The sequence below is a fragment of the Pinus tabuliformis genome, chromosome 7 (assembly GCF_031772625.1).
Source record: "Pinus tabuliformis cultivar Carrire ecotype Pingquan chromosome 7, CPIR1, whole genome shotgun sequence".
Taxonomy (NCBI): Eukaryota; Viridiplantae; Streptophyta; class Pinopsida; order Pinales; family Pinaceae; genus Pinus; species Pinus tabuliformis.
This window is the reverse complement of record NC_142293.1, coordinates 290,384,804-290,400,336: the sequence shown is the minus strand read 5'-3', so window position 1 is coordinate 290,400,336 and position 15,533 is coordinate 290,384,804. Positions and strand designations below refer to the sequence as shown.

Below are 15,533 nucleotides of genomic sequence, written 5' to 3'. Positions count from 1 at the left end.
CACTATATCAGAACTACAAGCTGGTAATGAATTTAAAGGGTCAAAGGAATCACCATTTTCATCAGAAATATCGTAACGCAATTTTGCTGTACCATAAACTCAAACCTATCAATAAACTTCAAGTGCATCCTCAGATCAATCAATTAACTAATCTTATGAATCCCTACCCCAAAATCCTGACACGTAATTACTCTGAAGGAGTTGCAGAAATAAGAAGTCTCAAAATAGCATTCCCTGTTCCAATTCAAGGTGACCAAAGAAACATTTACACAGAAGATTTAAAAGAGCCATCGAAATAATGTAAATCTCGCAAATTCAAAATACTGAAAATTCATCTTTGAGATACTTTTCAGATTAAGCATAATGCCAGTTCATATTTGGTTTCCAAGTCCAACTTCAGCACAAATGGACATTAATCAAGTGATTAAATTCGTCCTGAAAATAAAAAAATAAAAAACGTCCTGAAAATGGACATTAATCAAGATCTTCCGAATTGCTATGCACCCGATATAGCCATACCATCAGATCAAGCATGACACCTGATTTAACAATTTCATTGGATCAATCACGACGCAACTCCAAGAACTCTCGTTTGACACCTTCTGCATTGACAACTACTATTTCCAGCCCATCACCCTGAATCATATGGCAACTTTGTCAGGAGGAAACAAAAGATGCTTGAATTGTAACGGAGTACAAATTAAGAAATATAAACAAACAAACAAACAAAAACTAGTCAATTCCAACACGACAGATTACAAATATTTTCCACAAGAGATTTCCCAGAAAAACAATTTTAAATAAAAAAGAATGAGATAGAAGCAGCACAGTGTATATGTCTCTTTCAGCAGCTGAAGCAAATACATCCTTCACCAAGTCAACCGCTTCTGATTCCAATAGTGGAGTTGTAGCATCCTGCTCCACATGAAAGTTTACCAAACATTTACTGTTTCAAAACTAATGAATACTGCGGAGAAACACAAACCCTAACAAGTTCAATAATGGTTGCCCAAACTCTCGAAACACTACTAGACAACAAGGTAAAGATTTACAGTCCATGTCTTGGCAGCATTTTCTCATATCCTACTTTATAAAATACATTTCCAAGGTATGGCCCATAATGGATATTAGTTTCAGTACATTCTGGCAAAGGGTGGTCCTCCCAAGTGGCCAGATCAGCCCAGAAGCACAAGCAATGTAGGAGCTGGTTCAGGCTGTTAGTCTTAAGACTTACTATAGGGCAGACACGAAATTTTGCATGCAATTTCTGCAGTCACTTGAGCATATGTACCATAGTATTTAACATGAGATAAATGATTTATGAGGAAAAAGAGAAGTACAGATACCTAATACTAAATTCAAAGATGCGATTTTCAAATATTTCAAATGAAAAGTGATTAACTATGTACAACGGTTTAGCAGCATTATGACCCTGTTATGTCGCATTAAAGTTTAAATCTGAATCAACCATCAAATCTAAAAAAATAAGTGAACCATTTGCATCACACGAGTTGACAGATATGCAAAATATGAGTGTTATTGTGACGAGACAACTTCAAATGGATCCTGAGGTCAAAATCAATGCAGCATTTAATTTGAAAACTATAAACATGAAGATACATGCGACATTGCTTATTAGTTTTCTTGAATTTTCACTAGACAAAGTGGTCGAACTTTCAAAATTTCCAGAGTTTCCAAGTCTGGTTATTTCTGATCCCAAACTACTTGAGTGTTTAAGAACAGAAGAGTTCCAAGAATATTTAAAAATGGATAAGAAGAGAGTGTGTTTTCAGGAACCAAATTTCATTGTAGAACCAAGGACAAAAGCTAAATTTGACCAAGGAACTACAATATATTTCTAGGTCCAAATCAACAAAATTAGACAAGAAAAAATCAACGATACTTCTTGGGAAATCATGTTGAAACATTCATGAAGTGGGCCAAAATTAATAATGAATGGATCAAGTAGAACCAAATATTACACACAACAAGCATCTGGGACATTCTCAACACACCATTAGCTGCATATTTACGTTGGTTGAAGGAAGAAGTCACTAAGTATATTGTTAGTTGGTACCGTAATGACCTTCTATGGTTAGAAAAACCACTAATTACTTTGTAAAATTCTATTTATAACCTCACCAGTCTACCACACCGTGGAGACAAAATCCCAAAGACAGTCGACATGACTATGTGGATTTGAAAGTTTACTAGTGGGACGACAACAAATAACTCCAAAGGTTTAATCATCAGACAATTTTGGGCCTTGCAGATCAAATGGGCATGCATCATCATCTCCCTATGCCTTAGTCCAACATGAAGATCTTCTGACAAAAAACTGAACATGCTTGAAGCAATTGGGAAAATGGTGTAGACTTGGAGAGTATACAATTGGGCACAACATGTAGCTGACATGGTTAAATCCAACTTCCAAGAATGTCAGAATTCAAGTAAGACTATTCAGTTCCCATCATTGTTAATTTGGCTAGCAAAAAGACAAGTCTTCCTCGTTGGAGAAACGAAATTCACCAGAAATTCGGTCAATTTCGTTTCCATTAATGAATGATTTTAAGATATTTTCACATGGTTGGTTGGAGAAACCACAGTCGGTTGGACCCCGTGAAATATTTAGAAATTGGTTATTAAACCTAAAGTCAATCTCCAATAGATGGAGGGTTCCCTAGCATGTCTAATGTTTGTTGCCCATGATGTCTCTTATTCAATCATGCCTGGATGAAACCAAGGTTTGGTATGTTGACTCCAATGATGTCAACCCCTAGGAACTTCCATATCATTTGATTGTCGACCAAATATTTGAAGAACTAATTTGGCAAACTAATATTGTGTTTCTGATTCCATCACTAGCTAGAGATCCTTAGACGGATGTACTCCTACCATTGGCAGATGCAGAGAATGAAATGGAATGGGAGGCAGAGTTGTATATAGAGCCTTTTAAATTTGACTTATCAGTGCCCCTAGCAGAATCCCCACAAAATCTTACAGGTAGAGAAGAACATAATTCAACTCAGGTCAAAACGCCAACAGTTGGAATAAATTGGCAAGAAGTTTTCACATGTATCAAGTTTGAATACCCCTAGATTCAAGAAAGATTGGATGTTATTGTAAAACAAGTCCTAGAGGACACTCAAACAAAAGGAAAATAAGTGAAGAAGCCAATGAGGTCACAACGGTTTCTTGGGTCATCCATTGGACCCGACATTTTGTGATCCTTAGACTAAGCCACATATATCTTTATTGAGACAGTCAGACACAATTTAATGGACAAGAAATAGGCTCAAATACAACAGCAATTGACTTAGTCGACCACACCAAAGAAAATTCTAGCCCGACGACAGACTCAAGGTCAAATGGGTAGAGCAGGGAAGCAAAAGGTGCAAGTTCCAAAATTTTATTTATTTTCTTATTCACCCCTCATCTCTCCACGCCTATTATTGAGGAAGTACATGGAAGGAAAGGGCAGACTATTCAGGATGACACACATCCTATCCAAGTTGACACAGAAAATTCAGGTCGACACAAAAACAAATCCATCGTCCGACACACAATTTCGCCATAAGTCGAAACATAATCCACTCAACAAGTCGACGCACAAGAAGTATCAACGGAGCATACCAATTCGGACAATGCAACTAGAGGTATGTCAGTGAATATTGATCCAGAAATGAAATATACACTAAGTACTCTGATCACTGAGTGAAATACTCCAGAGCATCAACCAACTACACCATGAACTTTTACTTTGTCGTCCCAAAAACCTCTAGTAAAAGATATAGCAGGTAGAGTATATGAACTCAAGGATGTGTCAAATCGATAATTATTTTCTTGTCTACAAGATATTGTTCAAGATGCTAAAAATAGGTGGAATAAGAGGTCGATATACAATAATAATCTTAAACATAGAAAGAAACAACAAAGGGAGGTTTGGTTGGAATGCAAGAATCGGGTAGCAGAAAAACTACACATTGACATTTCAGATGGAACTGATGATCCAATTGTTGTAGTCAAATAGCTTGCATAACAATTGGTTGATCGTGATGAACAAATGAATTCAAAGATAGCTGACCTCTAAAAACAAGTAACAACACATGGCAATCAAGAAATGTTGACCATCATTTAGAATGCATCTAGAGAATTCGCTCAAGCCAAGAAGGAATTGGAACAAACATTGGATAAGGGCACCACACTAAAATAATCCTTAACAATTGGCTAACCTATTTATATTCAACATGCAGTCATCCAAAGGATTAAGAAATTCTCTTCTGCTACTTGTCTTATGTTAGGTCCCTATAATACTAGTGATTCCCCCATTACCTAAGTCACAGGACACGTCCTCCAGGGTCCCGTGTCCCGTATTTTACGTACTGGACACGAAAACGGCCCTAATACGTGTCGAATACGGTTTTTATCGTGTCCTGTAAAATGGAATACATATTCGCCGGTTTTCGTCGTGTCCTGAATTTGGAAAACGCGTATTTCGTTGGTAGAAAATGTTCCCTGCATAAGCTGCAATTTTTTTTGAAAGAAACAAATAATTTTTGAGTGGGGCAGCTTAATGATCAAGTCTAGGCCCTAGTATTGATATGCTATTCATGGTAATGTTAAATTCTTAAAGTAAAAGTGACATTCTCCTTAATCTTCATTTTCATCCTTTTACTTAATTTTTAACATTACCATGAAATGACTCAGGATGTTTGAGAGTGGTTCCGGCTTCATTGGATTTCATATGAAGAAAGTAGAATTTTAGATTTCATTCAAAATGCAGCAGACTTATCAGTTTTTCAGGATTTCAGGATTGGGAGATTGCAATGTTTCCAGGTGACGCCACCTGCCCGGGCTACCCCTGCCACCAGTAGAGGACGTGGTCTACCTCCTATAGCTCCTACTTCTAGTTCTTTAGCTTCTAGAGCATAGCAAACTCCACTGCCAACTCCACCAGCACCAGCATCTACATCTAGAGGGAAAGGGAAAGTTGTGGCATTTTCTCGCAAGAGGGGCAGAGGAAATCAATAGGATTAGACTTTAGTTTTTTTCTTATGTGCTTGTAAGTTGTACATGAACAATGAACATTGAATATTCAAGAATCAAGACCAAGCATATCACATTCTAATTTCTAAATAGTAAATTTTGATTCTATTTATTTTTTAAAGTGAACTATGAACTTTGAGAAGTAATTATATTTTAATTTGATTAGATAAGCTGCAACTTGCAATTTAATATGGATAAAAAACTATATTTCGGTATATATATATATATATATATATATATTAAATATATATAAAACGTGTCCCCCGTGTCCTGTTTCTAGGTCGCTGCGTTTCGTATTGAATACTCGTATTTACGTGTCCTCCGTGTCTCGTGTCCTCGTGCCATGTGACTCAGCCCATTACTATTGTCGTTGTATCCCTTATTGTTATTGTTGTGCCCCTATTTTCCCCATATTGTTATTATTGTGCCTCATAAAATCCCTCTATTGTTATTTTTGTACTTTTTTATTATTATTGTTAGGTCGGCTTGGTTTTATTATGACCCCTTAAACTCCTATATACAGAAAGAAGGTTTTGTCATTTGAATCATCCTAGAATTGTTCATTTGTGTAATGTAAAGGAGGTTGCCCCCTCGAAGAGGCTTATTCCTAAGGCGTTCATTTATCTTCTCTATCTTTTTGTGAGCTGGTTTCATAACATTTGTATCAGAGCTTTGGATTCTAGGGTTTCGCTACTCCAAACAGGTCATTGTGGCATTTTCACTATAACTTGTTTTTTGTGACGTTTCAGAAGCTAAAAAAAACCATTTGAGACCAAATTGCGCTAAACCTCAGGTCCGAATTTCAGATCCTCTCTCGCTATATTTTCAGAAATATAATCTGAGGAAGTTAGGGTTTTTGAAGACCCCCGAATGACATTCCAAACAGCTCACCTTGGGAAAATCGTCATAACTTTTGCTCTGAGCATCAAATTGAATTTTCGTAAGAAGTTACAGAAATAAGACAGACTGTAGTTTTTCTGGGTATCATTTTCAGAACCTAAGGTTGAAACAGTGACCCGCGGAATGTCGTACAATTTCGCTCTACTGAACCAGTCTATACTCTGGTCATCGTGGGAGATTTGGCATAACTCTTCATTGGAGAATCCAATCTTGATCAGACTTGCGGGGTTAGAAAGATTACTCAAAGGGTTACCACAGGAAGCAATTTTAGTCCTGGGAGATCCAAAATTACAGAGATACATCAGAGTCAATATCGAGCACCTACTGTCAGGCCAGGGTAACTCCAGGATGAGCGGGAGAAAAGAACTGATAATTTATTCATTAACTAACTCATGTTTATATACAAAAATAAAACGGATCAGTTCATCTTCTAGATGACTGTCCAGTTCACCCATCCGTTTCGGATTAGGTGTCAACATTCCCCCCTTAATCTGAAGGGATGTTGGTGAGTCCAAGCATCGTTCTGAATCTTTCAAGCTTTTCTCTTCCAAGCGCTTTGGTGAAGATGTCTGCAATTTGCTCGTTTGTGGAACAATGACGGAGATGGATTGTTTTGGCCTCAACATGATGTCGGATCAGATGATATTTAGTATTGATGTGCTTAGTACGATCATGGAACTTTGGGTTCTTGGCCAACTTTATTGCAGATGTGTTATCAATCATGAGTGGAGTTGATTGTATTTGTTTTACTTGCAAATCTTCAAGAATTTTCCTGAGCCACACAATTTCTTTCGTTGCTTCAGCTGCTGCCACATATTCTGCTTCTGTTGTGGAATCTGCTGGTACTGATTGTTTGCGTGATCTCCAGGAGACAGCTCCTGATCCAAGACTCATAGTATATCCTGAAGTAGATACCCCAGTTTCTTTGTCTCCATCGAAGTCTGAATCAGAGTATCCAATCAAGTTGAAGTCGTCCACCTGTGTATACTTGATTCCAAGGTCTTGAGTTCCCTTCAAGTACCTTAGAACTCTTTTTGCAGCAGACCAATGTCCCTCACAAGGCTTTTGCATGAACCTGGAGAGGATTCCAACAGCAAATGAAATGTCTGGTCTGGTAGTAGTGAGGTAGATGAGACTTCCTACAAGTTGTCTATACTTTGTTGCATCCTCAAATTCCTTTCCTTCAATAGATGTGAGCTTCAAGTTTTGTTCCATTGGAGTACAAAGGGGATTGCACTCTGTCATGCCAAATCTGTTTAACAAATCTCCAATGTATTTCTTTTGAGAAAGAAATATGGACTTTGGATGTTGGGTTACTTCAATGCCAAGATAGTAATGAACATAGCCCAAATCAGTCATTTCAAAAAAATTTCCTAATTCTTTCTTTATGGATGCAATATAGCTTTCATTGTTCCCTGTCATTAAAAGATAATCTACATATACCACAAGATATACAATTGTTTTGCCAATTTTCTTGACAAATAAAGTTGCATCATCAAGATCAAAATGTTTGAAGTTGAGTTTCAGAAGATGCTCAGTTAGTTTTTCATACCAGGCTCGTGGTGCTTGTTTGAGGCCATACAAGGACTTCACAAGTTTGCATACTTTGTGTTCATGTCCTTTCACAGCAAATCCTTCAGGCTGGGACATAAAAACATTCTCTTTTAAGTCTCCATTCAAGAATGCAGTTTTTACATCCATTTGATGGACTTTCCAACCGTTCTGAGCAGCTAGTGCAAAGAGTGTCCGGATGGTGGCCCATTTTGCTGTGGGAGCAAAAGTTTCCTCATAATCGACCCCTTCCTTCTGTGCAAAACCTTTTGCCACAAGCCTAGCTTTGTGCTTGTCAAGTGAGCCATCAGCTTTGTACTTGTTCTTGTAGACCCACTTGCAGCCAATTGGTTTGGTTCCAAATGGAGGATCAACCAGCTTCCAAGTGCCATTCTTTATGAGGGCATCATACTCCTTCTGCATCGCTTCTTTCCATTCATCATGAGAAGCAGCTTCTTTGAAGGAAGTTGGTTCAAAATCTGTAGACAAGTTCAATTCACAATCATAAGTAACATCCATATCAACAGGTGAATTAGAGTTATCTACATCACCTCCATCTTGTCGGTTTGTATTTCTGGTTCCTGTTTTTCCAATTTCATCAGGATGAACACTTTCAAGTGTCTTTGTCAGCCACTTTGGGGGACCTTTCTGAGATGGTCCAGGTTGTTCTATTGATTGAGTTGGGACTGAATCAAGATTAAGTCTCCCAATTCTATCAATTACATCACTTAAAGCATCATCCGTTGTTGGAGTGTCATGCAGGGGAGATTGTTCTTCAGAAGGAGATTCCACATGTTGATCTAGTATAGGAATCCCCCCTTCAAGATGTGGAATCTGATTATCAAACTCTTGGAATGATTTCGATTTTGTGAATCTATCCAAGCGATCAAGTTGCCGCTCAACAACACTGTCAGATTTGGATGATTCAAGAAAAATGACATCTCTAGATAAAACAAACTTTTTATTTACTTCATCATAGAGGCGGTATGCTTTAGATGTGTTTGAATACCCCAGGAAGATACACTTACGACTTCTAGCACCAAGTTTGTTTCTATGTACCTTTGGTATTAAAGCATAACAGGTGGAACCAAAAATCCTGAGATGTTTTACCGAAGGAACATGTCCATAGCACAATTCATAAGGAGTCTTGTTTCTTATAGCACTAGATGGACATCTATTCTTTATATATGCAGCACATAGAACAGCGTCAGCCCAAAACATTGTCTTTACATTTTTGAAGAAAAGCATGGATCGTACCATATTCAAAATTGTTCTGTTCATTCTTTCAGCTACACCATTCTGTTGAGGATTATAAGGCACAGTTGTTTGATGTTTAATCCCATGTTGGCGAAGATAGTGTTCAAATTCATTTGATGTATATTCTTTTCCATTATCAGTGCGAATAGACCCAATATGAGATTGTGCATCATTTTCAATCCATTTATGAAAATTCTTGAATGTTTGAAAAGCATCAGATTTGTTCTTCAAAAAATAAACCCAACACATTCTGGTGTAATCATCAATAAATGTCATGATATATTTATTTCCATTTGCAGAAGGAACAGGCATTGGACCACATAAATCTGAATGAATAAGTTCAAGCTTCCTATGTGCTCTTGAATGTGAATCATGAAAAGACTATTTGCTATGCTTTCCTAGAATGCAAGCATCACATTGTTTATGTTTTCTAGGAATTGTAGGCAAACCAGCAACACCATTTTTCTTCAACAAGCCGAGACTATCATAGTTTAAATGTCCAAATCTAGCATGCCATAATAAACTTGATGGAAGTGCAGCTTCTTCATGATGAGAAATATATGAGAAATGTTGTGCATGAGCAGAGGTTCCTTGCAGTTTAAGAAGTCTTTCTTCTTCTATACCCCTCATGACAAGTGAGTGGTCAGATGCCTTTCTTACCTCAAGCTTGCCATCAAACATGTGAATGGAGTGACCTTGCTGGCGGATGTGGACCAGGGACAGCAAGTTTCTCTTGAGCTGTGGGAGATATAGAACATGATCCAGAAGAAAGTCTGGAAGACCAGGCAGTTTAAGCCTGATTGTGCCAAGCCCTTATGGCTTGATTTTTGACTGATCTGCAAAGTATACTGCTCCATCAACATTGTCAGTGAAATCTTCAAAGAAATCTTTCCTATGAGTCATATGACAAGTTGCTCCTGAATCAAGCAACCAGTCATTTTTCGAAGAAACAAGTGAAGCATTAAACAAATCTTCATTTACTCCAATGTTACATTGTGCCTCAATATAGTGAGCGGATTCAGGTGCTTTACCTTTGTCTGTGTCATCAGTTTTACCTTTCTGCTGATTTCTTCTCTGCTCAACTTTGTCCCATGGTAACTTGCATGTAGAAGCATCATGTGATCCATTTCGTTTGCAGCGAATGCAATGCAGATCTGCCTTTTCTGATTGAGGATGTCTGCCCCCCCTGCCTCTGAAGTATCTTCCTCTTCCTCTTCGTCCACCTCTTCCTCTTGTAGAATCTTGAGCAGGATGCTTTTCTTTATGAGCAAGGCAAACAGTCTCTTCAGAAAATTTAGGGACTGTTTTCTTTCCAAAGGCTTTCTCTCTTTCAGCAAACTTTTTCACAAGAGTGTCAAAGGTTATATCTTTAAGATTTCCATTTGCTTGTAAAGACTCAAGATAATTAGAGTAGGTAGGATAGAGTGCTTTGAGAAAGGCAATAAGAGAGATATCCAGCTCAACCTTAGTGGATTTAATATCATGCATTATAGACTTTATTTCAGATGCAAGAGCAAGAGGATCATTATTTTTCAGTTCAAGAGTGAAGAGTTTAATCATGAGCTGAACAACTTCAAGTGCAGAATGTGTATCATAGAGTTCTTTCAGCTTTTGTAAAGCTTCAAAGGCAGTGGAATAGGATGAAATATGACGACTTACTTCCTCATTTACAGATGCTGCGATCAATGCATAGGCTTTGCTGTTCTTGTTTTCCCAAATGACAAGTTCTTTATCTGATGTAGGCTGCACAGGGTCTTTGTCTTCTTCTCCGACACACACTCCTTTCCACAGCTCATTGTAGATGAGGGTGTGTTTCACCATTCGAGACCATTCTGAATAGTTCTCCTTGCCAGTGAGAACTATTCCTACCATAGAAATGATTGAATGCATTCTGTAAAAAAAATATCTCTGCCAAAAAACTTCTGTTGAAAAAAAAATCCTTATACCATAGCCTTATGCATTTTATTTTTCTTCTAACATTTGCATCAACATCACCATTTCTTATATCACTGCCACACTACTGTGTTTTGAGAAAAAAAAGGCGCTAAGGGATCTCTTCAACATATATCACTTCAATATATATCAATGCAAAAACTGCTAAAAAAAACAGCACAATATATAAAACTCTGCTCCAAGTATAAGCATAATATTGCATACTATAATATGAGTCACATACAATAACTTGTTCCGCTGCTGGATGACAGCTTGCACATTACAAACGTGTTATTCAAAGAAACAAGCCTCAAAACACCGTCAGGCACCACTTGATACCATCGGTCAAACTGCCGGAATTCGAATACCCAACCTAAAGAAATCCGCAGCCCACTAGCATTTCACAGAACCCAAAAAGGAGCAAAGGAAAGTATTTACACAAGCTATTTATGAGAAGGAAATGTTGGCAATACTACATGCACTTAAGAAATGGCGACCCTACCTAATGGGAAGACACTTCAAGGTAAAAACAGATCATGATAGTCTTAAATACTTTTTAGAACAAAGATTATCTTCAAAAGAGCGGCAAAAATGGGTCACAAAGATGTCGGGTTATGACTTTGAAATCATCTACAAAAAATGGAAGCAAAATGTTGTGGCAGATGCACTCTCAAGAAAGAATGAGGATGTGGAAGCATTTCTTTGCGCCATTTCTATTATCCGACCAGATTGGAAAAACGAAGCAAGAGATGAATGGAAGAATGATGAGGAAGTGTGGGCACTCATTCAAAAGATACAACAAGATCCCAATACATCTGATACATTTAGTTGGAAAAATGATTCATTATGGTACAAGGATCAGTTATACCTATGTAAGAATTCCCAACTCAAACAAAAGATTCTTAGGGAATTGCACACCTCTCCCTTAGGAGCGCACTCAAGATTTCTAAAAACCTACCACAGGGTTAAGAAGGATTTTTTTTGGGATGGCCTTAAATCGGATATTCAAAAGTTTCTGGTGGAATGTTTGGTTTGCCAACAAAATAAAGTTGAAACAATTAAGACCCCAGGACTATTACAACCTTTATCCATTCCAAGCCAGTGTTGGGAGGAGGTTTCAATGGATTTTATCACAGGTTTACCCAAGTTCGAAGGAAAGAGTGTTATCGTGGTGGTAGTTGATAGACTTACCAAGTATGCACACTTTTGTGCATTATCTCATCCATTTAAAGTGAGTACAGTTTCCACTGCATTTATGGAAACAATTCAAAAGCTACATGGAAACCCAAAGATTATTGTAAGTGACAGAGATCCCATTTTCATTGGAAATTTTTGGACAGAATTATTTTCTTGTCTTGGTACTCAGTTAGCTCATAACTAGTCTTATCATCCTCAATCTGATGGGCAAACTGAGATAGTAAACAAATGTTTGGAAGGATATCTTCGTTGCTTTGTATCTGATAAACAGGCACAATGGGTCAAATGGTTTCCTCTAGCTGCATGGTGGTATAACACTTCCTTCCATACTGCAACAAAAATGACCCCATTTATGGCACTTTATGGATATCATCCACCATCCATCACATCATATTTAAGAGAAAATTCTAAGGTTCAAGCAATGGAAGATCACATCGAGCATTAGCAACAAGTTCTCCAACTCTTAAAGGATAACCTCACCTTGGTGCAAAATAGAATGAAACAACAGGCAAATCAACATCACAACGAAAGAAGTTTTGATGTAGGTGATTGGGTATTCTTATGGCTACAACCATATAAACAAATGTCCCTCAAGCAAGCTAAGAAGGATAATAAATTATCACCAAAGTATTACGGTCCGTACAAGGTGTTACAAATTGGAGCTTCTTGCAGCTTCCTGAGTGCACCCAGTTTTCCATGTTTCATGCTTAAAGAAGGTTATAGGTGACAAGATTCCAATTCAAACAATATTTCCAGAACTTGATGAGGAAGGAAAAATCATATTGGAACTTGAAGCAGTCAAAGAAGCAAGAACTTGACAACTACGAAATCGATCAATTTCGGAGTATCTCATTAAGTAGAAGAACTTACCTATTGAAGATTCCACATGGGAGGATGAGAATCTTATACAAAATCATCCAGAACTACTCAAGCGTTGAGGACAACACTTTTTTGAAGGAGAGGGGCATGTTAGGTCCCTATAATACTAGTGATTTCCCCATTACTATTGTCGTTGTATCCCTTATTGTTATTGTTGTGCCCCTATTGTCCCCATATTGTTATTATTGTGCCTCATAGAATCCCTCTATTTTTATTTTTGTGCCTTTACATTATTATTGTTAGGTCAGCTTGGTTATATTGTGACCCCTTAGACTCATATATATAGAAAGGAGGTTTTGTCATTTGAATCATCCAATAATTGTTCATTTGTGTAATTTAAAGGAGGTTGCCCCCTCGAAGAGGCTTATTCCTAAGGTGTTCATCTATCTTTTCTATCTTTTTGTGAGGTGGTTTCATAACATATTCTATTGAAGATTTTAAAACTTGAGCAAAGTCTACACTATAAGTCAAGATTGCTAAGAAATAAAATTACAAGTGCAGCTGATGCAGGAGGAAATCTAGTGGCTGAGAGAGGGAAAAAAGTCACAAATAGAAGCCTCCAATGCCACTGAATAATTATAGTGAATTCTTAACCAAGTGAAATCAATTGGAACAACAAGGATCAATTGAACAACGACCAACACATCAGTCAATAGTGGGCGATAAGGTGTAGTATCTATCACAACTCAAAACGTTGGAAGCACAAGCAAGATTAGTTGTAAGAGAATGGTCAATATTTGATCAACATCTACAACTTCTTGCACCTATCATCCGCCAAACAACATTTCCAGAGGCTCCATCCCAAGCATGGTCATTTGAGCCAACTCCCCCATGACCTAAGTATTACTTTTTTGAACCAAGTCTTTCAGGATGCAGCCAAACCCTCAAATAGAGATCATATACATAATAAATTGAGGTCAAAGGAGATTGGTCACCAGCAGAAAGAGAAAGAAGAGGAATCTTAATATTGAAGTCTTGGGATGGAGGACAGGAAGCATCAGTGGATCAGCCAACCACAACTGTGAGGTAGGCATCTCATGAATAGACACCATTGCAGCCTTCTCCCTCAACAGATCCATGATATCTTTTGATAATTCTTCTCTCTTATTTTCTATCTATTGTATCAAATTTTGTAAAAAAAATTGTAAGTCTCCAAATATCCCCCTTCTTTGGGACAAAGAAGGCATTGAGGGTGGGGGAGATGTTGGAGGGGCTAGTCGACTTAGTTGACTAGCCTAGTTGAGTCAATATAAGAAATACATAGTGTAAAGTTGGTTGGCTTACTAGTTGATTCGAATGTTTGAGTCAGTCAAGGATAGTCGGTTCCAAAAATTAAATTGTTATAACTGTCAACACATGATATATATATATATATATATATATATATATATAGATGCACATCAATAGTATGTATATATATATATATATACATACTATTGATGTGCATCTATATATATATATATATATCACATCAATAGTATGTATATATATATATATACATACTATTGATGTGCATCTATATATATATATATATATGCACATCAATAGAATGGTTTGATTTTCTCATTAATAGAATATAATAAAAAGTACTTCTTTGTTGGTTCTCTAATACCTTGTGTCTCTTCTACCTTTCATATGTTGTTTATGATTATGTGAGTTATTTTTGTCCTTTTTACTAATAACCCATGCACACCTTCTGCTAGACTACAATAGTTTCATACATCAAACTATCAAAAACACTAGCATGGGGACCATGGGACATCTCCTCTCACTCTTCCTATGTCTTAAGAAATTGATCTATGAATAAATTTATACCTACATGAATAGGGACCTTGACCAATGTACATTCTCACATATTAAACCTCTAAAATAGTGTCTCGACATATTTCATCTAATTCAACTAGAGCTTCTTAATTTTTCAATATCTTTCAATTTCCATGCCAAAAAAAAAGTTGTAGCACTAAGATATTTCATATCAAATTCAGAAAACGAATAAGTTTTGACAAATTTGATGGTTTCCTGGTTCTTTCTAATTAGCAACATATCATTAATATATAAGACAACATAAATAAAATTATCACCAACTAACTTGGAATACACACATTTTTCATCTTTGATCCTTTGGACACCAAGTTCCAGTATACAATTATCGAACATTTGATAGCACATCATTAGATATTATTTTAACCCATACAGGGACCTTTGTACCTTGCAAACCAACTCTTTCTTCCCCTTGAATGTGAAGCCTTCTAGTTGTTTCATATAGATTTCTTCTTCATTATCTCCATGTATGATTGTTATCCTTATATACATCGTCTCCATAGGGATGTAGCCGCCACATCTCTTCTCAGAGATAAGCTACCATCGCCCTAGCTGGTTTATTTCCAACTCTGTTTGTAAGCATATTTCAGTATTTTACATTAATGAAATGAAGTATTATTTCCGCTACATCTCTGTGTTTATGGTTATCCCTGTAATTTGTTGCGTTCCTGTTTAAATCTGGATCAATGGTATCAGAGCGGTCTGCTTTTCTCTGTTTTTCTTTGCATGTCTCCAATGAGGTCGGGATATGAGTTAGGCCTTGAATTGGTCGAACCTTTGCAAGACCAGCCTCGCAAATCCCGACGGCCTCCCATGGCGAATGAAAAGAAAGACGAGGGGGCAGGAGATCCTATCAAAATCTTGCTCGAAGAAGCCCTCGAGCGACAAAGGAACACAATGATGGACAACTTCACCCAGATCCTTCAGCGGCTACCCAGCGGCGACGCATC

The 15,533-nt window shown here is 37.3% G+C and overlaps 1 protein-coding gene across 1 annotated transcript in view; it reads right to left on the bottom strand.

Annotated features, from left to right (window-relative positions):
• Positions 1 to 321: 321 nt before the first annotated feature.
• LOC149247016 (proteasome subunit beta type-1-like) overlaps positions 322 to 15,533 on the bottom strand; it is a 62,923-nt gene continuing 47,711 nt past the window's right edge. The window contains exons 7-8 of the mRNA XM_089458100.1: positions 829 to 915; positions 322 to 636 (exon numbers count right to left, since the gene is read on the bottom strand). Of these exons, the coding sequence (XP_089314226.1) occupies positions 562 to 636; positions 829 to 915 (162 nt within the window). The 3' untranslated portion in view covers positions 322 to 561. The remainder of the gene's footprint in view (positions 637 to 828; positions 916 to 15,533) is intronic.